General features: G+C 39.6%; 1 protein-coding gene across 3 annotated transcripts in view; it reads left to right on the top strand.

The window, feature by feature from the left end:
- Positions 1–1,069: 1,069 nt before the first annotated feature.
- Positions 1,070–16,016, top strand: part of sema4f (sema domain, immunoglobulin domain (Ig), transmembrane domain (TM) and short cytoplasmic domain, (semaphorin) 4F) — a 91,159-nt gene continuing 76,212 nt past the window's right edge. For all 3 annotated transcript variants that reach the window (XM_007242032.4, XM_007242033.4, XM_007242031.4), the window contains exon 1: positions 1,070–1,784. In XM_007242032.4, the coding sequence (XP_007242094.3) occupies positions 1,655–1,784 (130 nt within the window). In that variant the 5' untranslated portion in view covers positions 1,070–1,654. The remainder of the gene's footprint in view (positions 1,785–16,016) is intronic.

Below are 16,016 nucleotides of genomic sequence, written 5' to 3'. Positions count from 1 at the left end.
CCTTAGCCACGTCAGTTCTGCATATTAAAAAATAATAACGACTATTTAAAACGTTTGAACATTGGTTGATAATAATAATAATATTTTTTTTTTAAATGTGAATGTAATTCACATTTAAGCCTATACGTCTTTAAATAATACATGGGTGTTTACTTTGACAACAACAAATTTAAAAAGAGCTGCGTTAACATTGTGAAAACAGCAAACTCAAATTTCAGTATTCACATGCAGCTACAGAGGGAGCTCTTCATGGAGACTGAGTTAGAGGTTTAAATTGAATGTGCACACACACCAAACTACTTCTCAGCCTTTAAAAAAATGTGTTAGTTTTCTAGAGCTAACTTGCACTGTCTTTATCTCACGCGCTTTGTCGGTCCCACTTTTTCTCTCGCTCACGCTATCTCCCCTCTCGCTCTTACTTGCTTTGTCTGTCCCTTTCTTTCTCACTCGCTGTGTCTGTCTTTTTCTTACTTACTCTGTCTGTCCCTTTCTTTCTTACTCGCTCTGTCTGTCCCTTTCTTTCTCAATCACTCTGTCTGTCCCTTTCTTTCTCACTTGCTGTGTCTGTCCCTTTCTTTCCTACTCACTTTGTCTGTCCGACTCTTTTTCTCACTCGCGCTTTCTCCTCTCTCGATCTTACTCGCTCTGTCTGTCCCTCTCTCTCATAATATTTTTATTTTTGGGTTACAATTTAGTAAAAAGGTATCGAAAAAAAGTATTGTTTGGGTATCGTTACCGAATTCAAAGTATTGTATTGGCAGACTAATGGTATTGAAAATGTTAAAAACGATACACAGCGCTACTAATGACAATAAAAGCCTTTTGACTTGACTAATAATACTAGTACATTAGTACTAATATTAATATTTCATAAACATATTTTGTCATTAATATATTTTATCATTATTATTATTAGTATCATCATTATCATGGTCGGTCTGAATGATGGCGATGCTTTTGAATAAGGGCGGGTCACGTGGTTCCACACCTGTGGCGCTGCTCGCGCTGTGTAGTGGGTGGGCGGGGCTTGGGGCGGTCTCGCTCTCTCCGCCTGTTCTCACACACAGGCGCTCTATTGAGCTGTGAGGCTGCGCGCTGCGCTCGCTGTGCGCTGAGGCTCGCGCTCTGTTCTGTTTCTGCGCGCGGTTCTGTGTTTCTGCGCGTTTCCGCGCGGTCTGAGCTTCAGAACCACTGCGCTGTGCTGTAGTTGGAGCGGTGTGGGGGCACGGAGGGCACGGGGGGCTTTCTGCTGGACCTTGGGTAGCCTGTAGGAGGGACCGACCCGAGCTGTGAGCCGGCGGCGGGCGGAGCTGGAGGAGCTGCGCTGCGCTCGAGGATCAACTCTCGCCAAGTTGGACTTTTTTTTATACCAGAAGACCCTCCTGAACTCCTCCTGCACTCCTTTTACACTGTGTTTTTTACCGGAATATCTTGGGAACAGACGCAGACTCACAGTGGGACCGGACCTCGGGTTTATTATAATACATAAATAAAGCGCTGTGTGTTTCCTGTTGTGCGTGGCGGTGTGTCTGTGTGTCAGTGAGCCGCAGGTAAACACGGACTGCCCGCCCACAGACTGACTGTCCCTGTCCACAACAGCAGCTTTTTACCATGAGCTGCAGCTGAAACCGGACCTGTTCCCCCTTACTGTCCCATGAAGCTGAGTGTGAGCCCCCCGGGCTGGAGCAGCAGTATGAGACCCCTTCAGCTGCTGCTGCTGGCGGCTGAACTCCTGCTGCTCTCCCCGGCCCCGTGCGCGCAGGCTGCGGCCATCAGCCATGGAGGTGAGTCCTGTTCAAACACCCGCCTTAACTTTAATACAGATCATACAGGTGCTGAGCTGAGCTGCCGGAGAGAAGCGGTGAGACAAGTTTGTGGAATGAAAACATTGAAGAGTTTATGAGCGGGAAGCTCAGTGCTTAGTTTTGTTTCTGTGCAGGTGCTCAGAAAGTGTATGTGTATAAAAGAGCATTCAATACTGAAGTCTCTCAGATCTGGATTATCCACATTAGCAACTGTATTTAAGGCTTATTTGCATTATTGTAAACTGGTGTTTCTTGGAACTTTCTAGGATATAACATAAGAATCAGTGTAGGCAATCACTAGACATTTTCTTAGGTGGTCCAGAAGCACTTTTCAGAGTAGACCTGTCACAATAATTACACCGTGAACCAAATATATATGGGGAAATCTAACACTGAAGTCAGCCAGGTCTGTATTACAAGTGGTATAGATTGTCCACATTAGCAACTTCGTTCAAAGCTTATGGGTTAAAACAGGTGCTTCTTGGAGCAGAGCAAGAAATCTGACCTGTTTGCTATGCTTTCTAGAATATTATCAGTGTAGGCAATCACTAGACATTTGCTTAGACGGTCCAGAACCCCTATTCAGAATAGACCTGTCACAATAATAACACTTATCAACCATACAACCTACAATAATTACACCATCAACAAAATATGTATGAGGAAATTTAACACTGAAATCAGTCAAATCTGTTTTAGTGATCTAATTTATCCACTTTAGCTACTTAATACAAGGCTTTTTTTTCATGGTTGAAAACAGTTGCTTCTAGGAGCAGTGCACAAAGTCTGAACTGCTTTTCAGAAGATGACAGTTTATCCACATTAGCTACTTCATGCAAGGACTTGGGCATGGTTTAAAACAGGTGCTTCTTGTAGCAGAGTAAGAAGAAATCTGACCTGCTTTCTAGAAGATAGTATGAGAATCAGTGTAGGCAGTTACTAGACATTTGCATGGGTGGTCTATATTAGTGATCTGAATTATCCATTTTAGCTATGTAATACAAGGCTTTTTTGCATTGTTGAAAACAGGTGCTTCTTGAGGCAGAGCAAGAAGTCGGAACTGCTTTTTAGAAGATAACAGAGAATCAGTTTAGGCAATCACATTTGCTTGGGTGGTCCAGAGAAGCACTATTCAGAAAAGAACAGTCTCAATAATTACATTATCGACTAGAGGTATAGAGACCACAGTCAGATCTGTGCTAGTGATCTGATTTATCCATTATCCATATTAGCTACTTCATGCAGGTTTTTTACATGGTTAAAAAAGTGCTTCTTGGAGCAGAGCAAGAAACCTGAACTGCTTTCCAGAAGATAACTTGAGAATCACATTTGCTTGGGTGGTCCAGAAGCACTATTCAGTATAGACCTGTCACAATAATTACATTATCGATTAATCGTTCAGTATATGGGCATGTCAATACTTTTTGTTCATCTTAATGAACTGTTTCCTCTTTATTGCTCTTTAAAAGGGTGCAACTACAATGTTGGTATACTATTAAAAATACTTTTTAGCACAATCATTTTGAGGTAAAATTGGTGTTGGGAATGTTTTCATGGTTGAAAACAGGTGCTTCTTGGAGCAGAGCAAGAAGTCTAAACTGCTTTATAGAAGATAACATGAGAATCAGAGTAGACCTATCACAATATTGATATTATTGAGTAAATGTATTGGGGAAATTTAAGATTTGTGGTGATTTGGACTATCCACATAAGATATTTCATGGTTGAAAACAGGTGTTTCATGGAGCTGAGCAAGAAATGTGAACTGCCTTCTAGATGATAACATGAGAATCAGTGTAAGCAAGCCTTAGACATTTGCTTGGGTGGTCTAGAGGCACTATTTGGAGCACACTTGTTGCAATAATTCATCATACAATATATGGACATATCCTCAGTCATTTTTGACTCAGGATATCTCAATATCTTATCTTAAAATATATGTTAAATAAAACAAACAAAATCACAGTTTCTTATCAAAGCTGAAGTATTGGGTTAATTATTGGCTCTCCTTGTAAAGTAAAAACAATTGCCTATGTTTTTACTTTACAAGGAGAGGCAATAATTAACCCAATACTTTCACCTACAGTCCAGATAGTTTCATTTATTTTCAAACGAGTTTTAAAGGTCGATCCTGTTCTTGAATTGTGGCTTTCGTAATTCCACCTCGTCCATATTTATACAGTAATTCTGTGAGGAATCTGCTGTTACAGTAGCTCAACAGCTCTCCAGTACAGTAGCTCAACAGTCCTCAAAGTGTAATAAAGATGTGTGAAACATAGGATCTAACAATGCGCTCTTTGTGTAACCTTCTCAGGGGTCTGCCCTGCTAGGCAAGCTCACAGTGCTTTTCTGGAAAGGGGATACATTAGGGGTTTGGGATCACATCAATCCAGGTTTTCATTTGCATCTTTATTCTTACAGAAAAGCTGAGAAGAGAAATCCCGAGCAGTGGCCTAGACCTGCAATGTGACCTGGCATACATGGTGATAAGGGACTGAGGGCATAGTGCTGTGTGCTGTAGTGCCATATATCTCAGATAGGAAATCTAAATCCCTTTTCAATATTTTAAGAAGTCTTTTAGTGACACCTGATGCAGGTAACTGTAGTTAATGTAGTAGGTGTGTAGAGCATTTTATCTAAATACATAGAAGTAAAGATTTCATTCACTACACTCAACGCCCAAATGCCAAAAGCCATGGGACAGAAGTTATTAGGTTGATTGTGAAGTGTAACCTAAGGGGACTGATTGGGAATATCCACATCTGTATAAGGTGTAAGGTTCTATCCTGTGAGAGTGATAGATCACTTGCTAGCATGCTTATATCATGGTAAAATATGGAGTTGCCACAGTGTTTCGTTTACTGGAAATACACCAACCGTGGGTGGTAATTATCGTGACCAGCGACGTCTGGCTTGAATTGTCCACAGAGTCGCACAATAAACATATCAGTTTAATGCAGGATGACCTACATGCATATCCCACAGATCTGTGCATTGTTATTCTTAAGCTTCCATGAAACATGTAAAAAAAAGAAAGAACTTCCTGTTCCATGACATTTGGAATGTCAGTGAATGTTCTGGAGACATATGTTTATTGTGAAATCAATAAATGTTATTAATCATTTGGGCTGCCTTCACCTTACAAGTTGGAACATTGCTGTGAGGATTTGATTGCATTTCATCCAGTCACAAGAACATAATTGAGGTCAGGCAGTGATGATAGTTCTAGATCCAGCTCATCCTGTAGATACTGGATGGAGCTCTATCACTCCACAGCTCAATGCTGAGGGGCTTTAAATTTCTCTCCCTCTAGCCAATTCCTGGCATCGGGCATGGTGTCTACAGACATGGTGTTGGATGGAGCTCCATCACTGCACAGAACACAGTTCTCCTCAGTTTCTCTGATCCACAGCCCAGTGCTGGAGGCTTTCAGACCCCTGGCATTGGGCATGGTGGCTCATGTATGCTTAGAACTACTTCAGTGTGTGGTCCCCCAGTTGATACATCTAGTTCTACCCAACCTGGCTGACCCCCTACACACTGGCTTTGTGTGGGAAACAGACCTGAGCTGACCTCTCCATGTAGTCCAGTTTCGCTTGGCTAGCTGTGGTTCTAATACCCCTCACATGACGCTTATTAGGAGCTGCAACACAATGGCCATCAAGACACACAATGGAGGAACCTTATGAGGCATGACCAGCATGGCATTTTGTACAGTTATTTACCAAGATATGAGGGGAAAATTACGTGAGAGCCTGAGAGAACCTTTTAGGGACTTTTGTCTTAAAGGCTGGACCCGGCGTCAGCAAACTGACAGATGATGTACTGTGGAAATAATGTGTACGACACCGGGTTCTAAAGAGCAAGACAGCTGCCACACATTGAAAATGTCAAAAAGTCCTTTATGTGGGAAACGATTTGGAGAAGGCAAAATGTAAATTCTGCAAATTGGGTTTCTGTGAGCCTGCACAACTTACATAAACCTGGTGCTGCACAATATGACCTCCGATTGATATCAGATTGCCTTGATTACAGTTAATAAATTATTATTTTAATAATTTAGCATTTTTCTTTGGTATGAGCTGCCTGAGTTTCTCAGAGTGAACAAGGCAAAGACCTGTGACTACAGATCTGATAGTATGTTTTAAAGGGGAAATAGTGAAATAAATAAGAGAGCTAATAAAAAAGAAAATGATCACAGATAAAATGTAAGCTGATATGGGCAAGATTAAGATTAAATTTGATTTAAATTCTTTTTTTTTTTTTATTAATTTCCCAGAGCTAGATGTACCACATCTAGTAGGCAAAAAAAAGTAGGCATGGGAATAGGGTTGATCAATACAGGCAAAATTTCTATATTTCTAATATATATTTCTTATTTTCTGTCAATATGATTTGATGTTATTTTAAAATCAATATGCATAAAATAAAAGCCACTGAACAAAATAGAATGCTCACAAACCTACATGTAACTAGAAACTCCTTAAACTCCTTATTTGCAGTTTGTAATTTACAATTCATGTAATGCACCTATCATTTTATGTATGTTAGTCAATGAAAGATGCTAAAGATGATGTATTGTGACACACAGAATTGGGTTTATATTATATCCCCATTATTGAAACTTTTTCTTTAACAGGTATTGATTAATATATTGATACTATATATGGATATTATCCAGCCCTACATATGAGAGATTGATGTTGTATATCATAGTTTATCACAGCTGGTAGTTAAAAAAAATCAAGCTACAGTAAAAGATTGACTAATTAAAATGGATACATCCCTAATATTTATATACAGTGCTTCTGGAATAGAGAGTAGCTTCCATCTTGCCTTTTTTGACTTTCCAACATCTTCATATGAGATATGGCACTTTTTCTTCTTCTTCATTGTCACTTTCTGGAGGTACAAGTTTGAGGAACAAAAGCTGTGGTGTGTTTCACCCTCACTGGCTTTCTCTCATGCAGCCATGTGAATTTTTATTGGCATACTTGAGTGTAAATCAGAGTGCTGCTGCATCCTTGAACCATAAGATCATCTCAGCACACATTCAATATCCAACTGGTATCTTAACGTACGCTTGTATAAAGCACCAGTTGAATGTGGGATGTAAATGAAAGTCTGTGCGTGTTCACATTTCACATTCTCCCCACTGTTCTATTAAGAATATGAGCTGTCTTTTTTTCCCAGTCAATGAAAGGGGGAGGAGTTTCACCTCATCCTACACAGGGTCACAACCCCTGCCTTTTCCTCCAGCGTCACTCCTTCGCTGTAGGTGGTGGAGACTCGTTCATCAGCAGAAAGCATGTTTCAATCAGCATCTCTCACAATGAGGCCATGGATTGTCTGCCACGAAATGTCATAGCTAGCGTAAGCGGAACTTTGCTTGCTGAGTAAAATGAGGAGCTGAACACTGCGGTTCTCTGTGTGGAGTTTGCCATGAGGGTGAGGGTTTATTCATACTGTGTGTGCTCCAAGAATTTGCTGATTTTCTTTCTTCTCAATACGTGTTCCTTCCCGCTGAATAAATGAATAGATTCCTTGCCTGGCACAAGGTTACCATTGAGGCTTAAACTTTAATGCTTTAATGCCTGTCCCTGGATTTCTTCCCTTTTTTTGTGGGCGTTAATATTTCACAGATTTTCTCTAGGGAGCTCTCTCTCGTGCGTTAATTTGATTTGGGAAATCAGCGCTTTATTGACTTGATTATCTTTTCCTCAAGATTATATTCTTACACGTACATACGTGACTAGGAAAAAACACCCTGTAAGCTAATAACAGGGAAGGGCTGAGGGCTCTAACCTTCAGACTCAGAAAGGTCAAAAGCAGGGTCGCAGACAGCCGAGGTCAGATGTCAAGGACCATCGTGCTTTAGTGGACAGATTGTCCTGATTGATTTGGAGATTTGGGTTTAAGTAACCTTTTGGTCATCTTTCCGCCAGATTAACTTTCCTTAGATGCCCGGGATTGGAGTAACAGTAAGATTTAGACAACAAATGTTTAGGGCTAAGTAAGTTGTTATCTTGTAAAGCCTTATGAACTGAAAGGCCACAGAGCAGACATAGACATTGAGACATACTGTTTCAGTGCTTTAAACACGTAATAGGCTTAAGATGTTGTCATTTTGCATTGTATTTAATACATCGTGCTCAAAAAGAAACTTGCACTGTCTGCTATGACTTGACAAATATTTATCATCAATTAGAGAAGCACAATATATTGTTTTAGCTTCATCATCGCATTGTAAACATGTGCAATAGTTACATGACAGACATGCAATGTTTTGTGCAATTTCACAAAACATTTTTAAAGCTTTTTTGCTGCTTGATACAAATAAAAGAAATCAAACTCTTCGTATTTTACTATCTAATATCTTAATATATCTTAATATATATCTTAATATTTTAATATCTACCAGATTACAGATGGTATTTACCCTATATCACTGAAGTTACTCAAGTCATTGATACAAAATTGCATTTTTATATATATATATATATATTGTTATATAAAATGTTTAATGGTGGTATGATTTTTCTGATATTTTGATGTTCATTAGTTACAGCATCTGTCACTAACTGATGCTCATTACACAGTGCATTACATTAATTGCCAATTTCCTTTGCCAGACATTTGTAGGTACAGACATCTGTTGTGTGTGTTTTTTTTTTGGAAGCTTTTTTTTTGCTCATATCCATTCCTGAACTGTAGTGTATTGAGAGAAATTAAAAAATATATTTTTTTGGCCATATAGCCATCCCTAATTTCTGCCATTATTTGTCATTTTTATTTTTCATATTTTGACAGATTTTGTAAATCTGGCAGTTTTTTTTACTTTGTAATGTTTTCAAAATGTAATGAGAAGTAGACTAATAGTAATGCTTTAAGAAGATGTAGGTTAAGATCTTTTTAAATTGACTTCAAATGAAATTCATTTGATACCTCATTAAAATGTAAAATGAACGTTTCATTTGGCTATGAGTTAAAATTAATTTAATTCAATTAAAATTCTTTTAAAAGTGCTGTTCTCATCTGTGGCCTATAAAAGCCTGAATAGTGGTGCGCCAGGGAGACTCTGTGCCAGTGAGTCGCAGGTAGCCAGTGTTTACTGTCTGTCTGCCTCTCCTAATAGTGCAGTGGCTGTATGATGTATAATGACGGGGGGTATTGTGTAGGCACGCTTGCTGTGTTTGGACAGAGGGGGAAATGAATGGCAGCTTTGCTCTTTTGCACATGTATGTCTCTGTCCACAGGAATAGTTAGCAGGTATGAGAAGGGTCATTTTCTCTTTGTTTTGCTTAGAGTGTAAGTGTTCACAAACAGTTTGAAGTTAGGACATTCAATTATGTATTAGCTTTTAAATAGTTGTAGCCAATTTATTGTCTGATTTCCAAATCAATATTTTCTGCAGTGTTTATGATGAATAGCACCAGTAAGATTTACACTGTTCTTTTTCTCAGTAATATTGTGTGCATTATATTTATAGAGCTTGTATGAAGCTAATTAACTCCATCACAATGTCTCGTCTGAAAAACAGTCATTGAGACGTTTGTAATGCTTTCTTTTTACTAATTAAAATCTGCCCCCCCAAGGCAGTTGGGCCGTGTGCATGCAGTATAAAATTAGTATAGCCAAAAGCTGTTTACTGGTTTGTTTCAACAGGCTGACAAAGACGACTGAGTTGCATAATGTGCAGCTAGTGAGCTTAAGAGATTGTGACTGGTTGGCTGGGTTAGCTTTTAACCTAGCACTCGCCTAGCACTGTGAGCACTCCCTCAGCTTCTCTGGACATGTATAGCTGTATGGCTGTTTTCTTAAACCAGCATTACTTCTTCTGTGTGCCTTCCCTTAGCTTTTAAAGCCCTTTTACCTCAACTTCTATATTCTTTCATTGCGTTTAGCCTTGAAAGTCTTTTCTTTCGGAGTGGTTTTGGAATTGGCTTGTGGTACAGCTCTATATTCTGTGTATTCTCTATATTATCTGTATTCGTTTGTCGTTTTTATGTACCAATCTCGAAATATTCGACTTTGCTTAGGTGTCATACTTTCCAGCTCTCCCACAGACTTTGTCAGTCTTTGGTGATCCATCTCCCAGGAACACCCAGACTCTCAGACACGTCCCACCTGCTTAGAGTCAACAAATGAGAGACTACATTCTCGGTATCATTCGAGTTCTAACTCAGCACTTTAAATAACCACAAGTAAAACTGTGAAAAATTATGAAACTCCCAGTAATCATATAAAAAAATATTATTTATTTAACAACTAGTTATTGTTTTATATTGCTCTGTATATTGCTTATGTCTGTGTTTTTAAAGAACAACGAGTTCAGCAAGACCTTTTTTTTTTTTTTTTTAAACAACATATGTTGCCGTTCTGCTTTAGTTTCAAAGGGCTGGTCTCAGCAGAAGGAAAAAAAGCCACCCAGACGTGCAGCATCTGGAGAGTGGGCTACTGTATGTGGGCGGGGGGTTGGCGGGGCCTGCAGCCCAGAGTACCAAGCAGCCAGTGACTGTATATATACCACACCTGGATAGGAAATGACTGCCCCAGAGCAGTGCACCCTAAACACATTTCACGCACATTGCTGAGGCAATTCTGAGCAACATCTGTCTTACACACCCTGAGGTGGGTGAGTAGGTGAGAATATGCACTATTGGGAAATAATAAATACACCCAAGTAAAGTTTTGCTTGCAGTGTGCTGAGTTTGTCGGTCTATATTAAAAGATTGAGCCACTTTTTTATGGTTGTGTCACTGCCGGTGTGAAGTCTAGCCTTGTGGCGTCCTTCAGCAACTGGAAACCCACTGACCCTAAATCACACTCAAGCTGCGTATGCAGAAAGTTGCAGCTCCATATCTTACAGTTGCCACTAAATGCATCCAGATACTCTGATTGGTCGACCACTCACAGAGTTAATGAATATTACATTAAGCCATCAGCGGTGACGAATGGGAAGACTTGCTGTGGGTCAGCAGGGTGGGCTTAGAACTAAGAAGCTGTTGAACTCAGCACTCTACTGACTTAAGAGGAGGGGGGGTATTGATTTGAGGACAGTGATGGCAGGGGATGATGAGACTGGGGGAATGCGTGTGTATTGATCTGGAAGTGGATCTTCTAGAGATGCTTCAGGGTGTAGTGCCTTTGCTTTGGCCTGGTTGCATGAAGTCATTTTAGTGTGGTGTCCTCTAGACTAGCTTTGGCTATATGTGTGTCTCTCTCTTTTGCTCACACACACTCACTCTCTCTCTCTATTTAGCTTTATATTGCTCTTTCTTCTAGGGATGCATTAAAAGGATTTTTTGATCTGGAAAGTTTGGTCAGAGGTCAAATAAAAACTACCGAACACATTTCACATGGTTAATATTAATTTGACCACTTTTTCACTGTTAAATATATTGTTACAGTTTAGCCCGTGTCTGTCTTCTGTTTCTCCCTCGTTTGGTCTCTTGTGCTCCTGCCCCTCTGTTTTCCTGTCAAGTGTTCCCAGCCATGTGCTTGTGTTGTTGTTTTTGTCTCCACCATAGCTCCGCCCCAGCCCTGCCCTAGCTATTAGTGTTCTCACCTGTGTCCTGTTTGTAACCCCGCCCCCTCGTCATCCCAGCCCAGGTGTTTCTCACTCCCCTCCTGTATTTAAGCCCCTCTGTTTGAATGTTCAGTGTCGAGTCTTTTGTATTTTGTATCCTGTATATTTTGTATCCTGTATCCGAGATCCTTAGTCTGTATGTATCCTTGCTGCCCGTATGTTTCCTAGTTTCTTAGTCTGTGTTTCTTAGTTTGTTATCCCAAGTCTTGTTGTTTTGCGTTACCCGTGTTTTATTTGTTTTGATTTATCTTGTTTGTTTAAAAATAAATATCTTTGCACTTACGTCCTCCTCCATCCCTCCGTCTCCCCTGTAACATATATTAAATAGCTTATATGTATATGTGTACTTTTTATAGAAAAGCTAAAAATTTTTTGTCATTTTTAGTCTTTTTTGTTGCTATTTCTGGCAAATAATTCCAAATATTGCCACGTATTGGTTTATTCCCTTGCACAATTTTCTCCCCTATTTTGCTGTCTCTCTCTTCCTCTCTTTTGCCCCAGACTCCCTTTTTCTCTCTTCCTCTCTGTTGCCCCCTCTCTTCCTTTTTCCTCTCTCTTTCTCTCTCTTTCTCTCTCTCTCTCTCTCTCTCTCTCTCTCTCTCTCACACACACTGATTTGGGGTCTGCTCCAAGCTCAGTAGTGCCAGTAAGGAAGCCCAGCTTGTGTGTTCAGCTCTTAATGGCAGGATGCAGCCTTGGGAGAACAAAGGAAATCTGTGGAGCGCTTTCTCTCCATGAGCACTCGCACACACACACTTACACATACACACACAGTGCTTAAATCAGAAAAGCCCTGACTAATGGATTTGTGTGTCGCTGTGGTGGAAGTGTATATGTGTTCATGTAGCAGAAAGCAAAGGGTGTAAAATCCATCTCTTGTTCAGTCTCCTCTCTCCTTCTTTCATCCCTCTTTTATTGGGCTCTAATTGGAGACTGGGGTGGTAATTAAAATAGTGTGGCTCGTGAAATAGTGAGGCGGATTTTATTAGTCAACCAGGGTGAAATTCTCATTTTATTCACCCCTTATTTGGCAAGAGAGGAGGGTTTGTGTCTTATGTGCATCTGGTAGCGGTTGCACTGTTGTAGCGGTCTGAGACGAGGTCTAATAAATTTGTAATAAAGGTAAATATAATGGGTGTGTCTGAGACAGGAGTAAACTGGTATGGCCTATTAGTATTGTCAGTTTATAATGCTTATGATCAGTACTGTACAGGACGCTGAAAAATTTACGTTGATTCTCTTTTCCAGAGCGACTTGAATTTAAATTTCTACACAGTAGGATTGAGCAATTATTCAAGAATTTATTGAAACCTACATTTAGAACCTATAATTAATGTAATCTTGCCCGTTTATTTAGTTTATTTATTTTCTTTTTTAATGCAATCAAATCTTTATAGTAATGCACCAAAATTGAAATGCTTTCCTCGACAGAAGATTTTTATTACAGTTATATATTACAGCTGCACAATAGTGCAGTTGTGCCATTTCAAATTATTTGACTTTTTTCTGCTTGATACAAAAGGAAAAATTAACACAGTTCTCATTTTCCATGATGAATGTGCGAGAGATAATATATCCGCATATTATCTTTCATTTTACTCCAAGCTTGGAAACACAGAGTGCATTATTAACATAATGACATGTTGGATTGTTGACTTCTGGCAAAATTTGGAAGCTCATAGTTAGTGACTTACCGTGATTATATTGTATATTTTAGTTTACTGTGAAAGGCCTTTAGTCCAGCTCCTGGAGGCCTAACCAATGGTGAAGCCTTGCTTGACTGTATCAACCTGAAGAAGTGCAGCTTCTGTCTGTCTGTGATTATAAATGTATGTAAAGGCAGGATGCTGATCCATTTTAAGCATGCGTTCTGAAGCCTGTGCAACAGATGCTGTGATTACTCTCAGTCTCTTTCTCACATGCTGTCATATAAAGCTGAAAGCTTTGGTTGCCTCTTGAGGAAAGGGGGAAAAAAATCGTGTCAAATTAATGATTTTTTAGGCATGCGCCATTAAAAGCAAAGAATGAAAATGGTCTGGACCTGTGCCAAATAGGCCACTGTAAGAATACAGTGTGGCAGGAAACTCGGTGTGTGAGTGCGTGTGTATGTGTTTTCCACAGCTTCCATTTCCCTCCCTCTCTGTGGTCTAGAGTGTGTGTGTGTGCGTGTTCAGTAAGAGCAGCCTGGTAGGAAAGCATTATCATCGGAGCCCATTATAGTAATTGAAGTGTTCAGCTCTGGCGAAGTGCGGAGTGGGTCTGTGCCAGGCCTGATGAGAGAGAGAGACACACACAGACAGACATACAAACAAAGGATGAGAAAGATAGAGAGAGAGAGAGAGAGAGAGAGAGAGAAAGGAAGAAAGATGCTGAACAGACAAACTGTCAGGGAGAGAGAGATAGAGACATAAAGAAACAAAGAAAGGAGGAGAGAGAGAGAAAGACAGAACAAGCTTTGATCTACTTCTCTGAATACATTGAGGGGAACACATTAACTAAAAGCTTTATGAGAGAGAGAAAGAAAGAAATGGAGAGCATTGGAGCGGGAGGATGAGACAGATGAGTGCAGCTGAGAGAGAATGGTAGATCAGAGGGCTCCCAGAAGTGACTCTAATCATACCAGATTCAGTGCTATTAATGTTATCCATTAATAGGATTTTAGCCGGCCCGTCTGTTTCTGCCGTGGCGTCACATGAGCATTATCTTTGCCTAAAACAGAGATGGAGGAAGCTGAGACCGACATGAGACATTTTATCTAATGATATTTTCAGCAGAAGATAATGGAGCGCATCAAGAAATGTTTATTCTAATTTACACAATAATAACAAAACAAGGAAAACTGAGAAGTGATGAGGTTCCAACTTACTGGAAGTCAAAGTAGTTCTGGGCCTTAAGTTTTTTTATTTTAACATTTTACACACAGAGTAGGCAACATATTAAACAGAATAAATAAATACTGTAGCATCAGTTAGAGATGCCCAGTGTCAGTTTTAATATTTTTTAATTAATTGCCTAAACTTAAGTAACAATTATGTGTGGTTTATTTTGCACATTTATTTACATTGTTGAAATGTAATGATTTTTAAAGCAGAGTGGAGCCGAGGATCTCCGGGACTAATCCCGGGTCAAGCTGCTTACCATCAGCAGCCAGAGTCTGAGAGAGCGTAATTGCTCCCTGCTCTCACAAGGGTGGGTTGATGCAAGTGATGCAAGTGCTCTTACCTCTGAGTGTGCTGGTTATCCAGTTATTCTACCTCGATTCAGCAGTCTGAAAAGAATAATTGGCGTATGGCAGGAATACTTCCTGGGCAGGAAGCCAGTACCTGACATATTACTACCTATTATATATTCAGTACATGATTGATTGAATTCACAGCTCCACAGTTTCTGATTATATTATTGCCTTACTTGCGATTCAAGGTCTTCAGGCCAGCTTCTGAAGTCCTAACCAATGGGAAGCCTAGTTTGACTATGTACTGTAACATCCAGACTGTATTATGGGGAAAACTGCTGACAGTGCAGTTTATGTTGTGTAAAATTTAGGATTACTCTTTTTTTTTCACTGCCAAACCTTAATGACATAATACACACTACAGTATTGCTGGAGTACATGATCAATTATATTATTTTGAATCATGAAGATGTCTTTAAGTATATATGATATAATATTTTTACCCAGCCCTATTAGTGCGTGATTTCGAACACCAAGGGTGATAGCTTTTTATACTGTGCTTTTTCATGTATTGTTAGTTCCTAGAAATAATAAGGCCTTTTAAGGAGGCATAGTGGCCCTGAAGGCTTCCCATTGATGTGCTTTTTTAGTGTTGATTAGAAATGCATGTGAATCATTAATTCATTTGCCCTGTAGGCACAGGTTTAGCGCATCCAGTCCTGTCTCCATTGACTCATCTTTTATGACCAGCTTTTACAGCCTACCTGTGGTCCCTTGTAGGGTTTTTCACCAGCTGAATCACCTGTTACACACACTTCCTCCTGCCTGTTTATACTCTCAGTGTGAGGGGGAATATCTGTTGACACACTGGGTAAGTGGTGGTTCATGTTTGGTTTTCATTGGCTGACAGCAACTGCTATGACGTTTGCTTGATTATTGATAGAGGTCACTTGACTCAGTTAAAGATCTATCAGTAGAGTCTGAAAGGCCTTGTGTTTAATCACGGCATAGTCTGGTCCTTCTGGTAGACTTTACCAAACAGACAAACTTCTTTACATATTTTATAATTTGCCATTTATAATTGCTCACTTCAATGTTGGCTTTCTTTTTTCTGCTTGATGCACAAGAAAATGTAATAATCTACTTATTTTAATATCTACTTATATTAATAGCACATATTTTCCATTACTTTTTGATACATTTCATTCCAGTATGACTTTATTCCAATATCATGCAGCCCTACCTAAAATATTTTTGACAATCTAATTGTGACATTACTTTAAATATATCAGTGGCATGAAATTACATTACTAGACACACCCTGCCTCCCCTCCCCACACATGCTGCAACTCTGTACACTACCCTCAGCCTGATGTACAGTAATATTGATCTGTTCAGTTTCAGCATGTTGACTGATGACACATTTCCACTGTTGTGTAAAAAAGGACAG

The sequence above is a fragment of the Astyanax mexicanus genome, chromosome 8 (assembly GCF_023375975.1).
Source record: "Astyanax mexicanus isolate ESR-SI-001 chromosome 8, AstMex3_surface, whole genome shotgun sequence".
NCBI lineage: Eukaryota > Metazoa > Chordata > Actinopteri > Characiformes > Acestrorhamphidae > Astyanax > Astyanax mexicanus.
The sequence above is the reverse complement of the archived record's forward strand: the minus strand, read 5'-3'. Positions and strand labels throughout refer to the sequence as shown.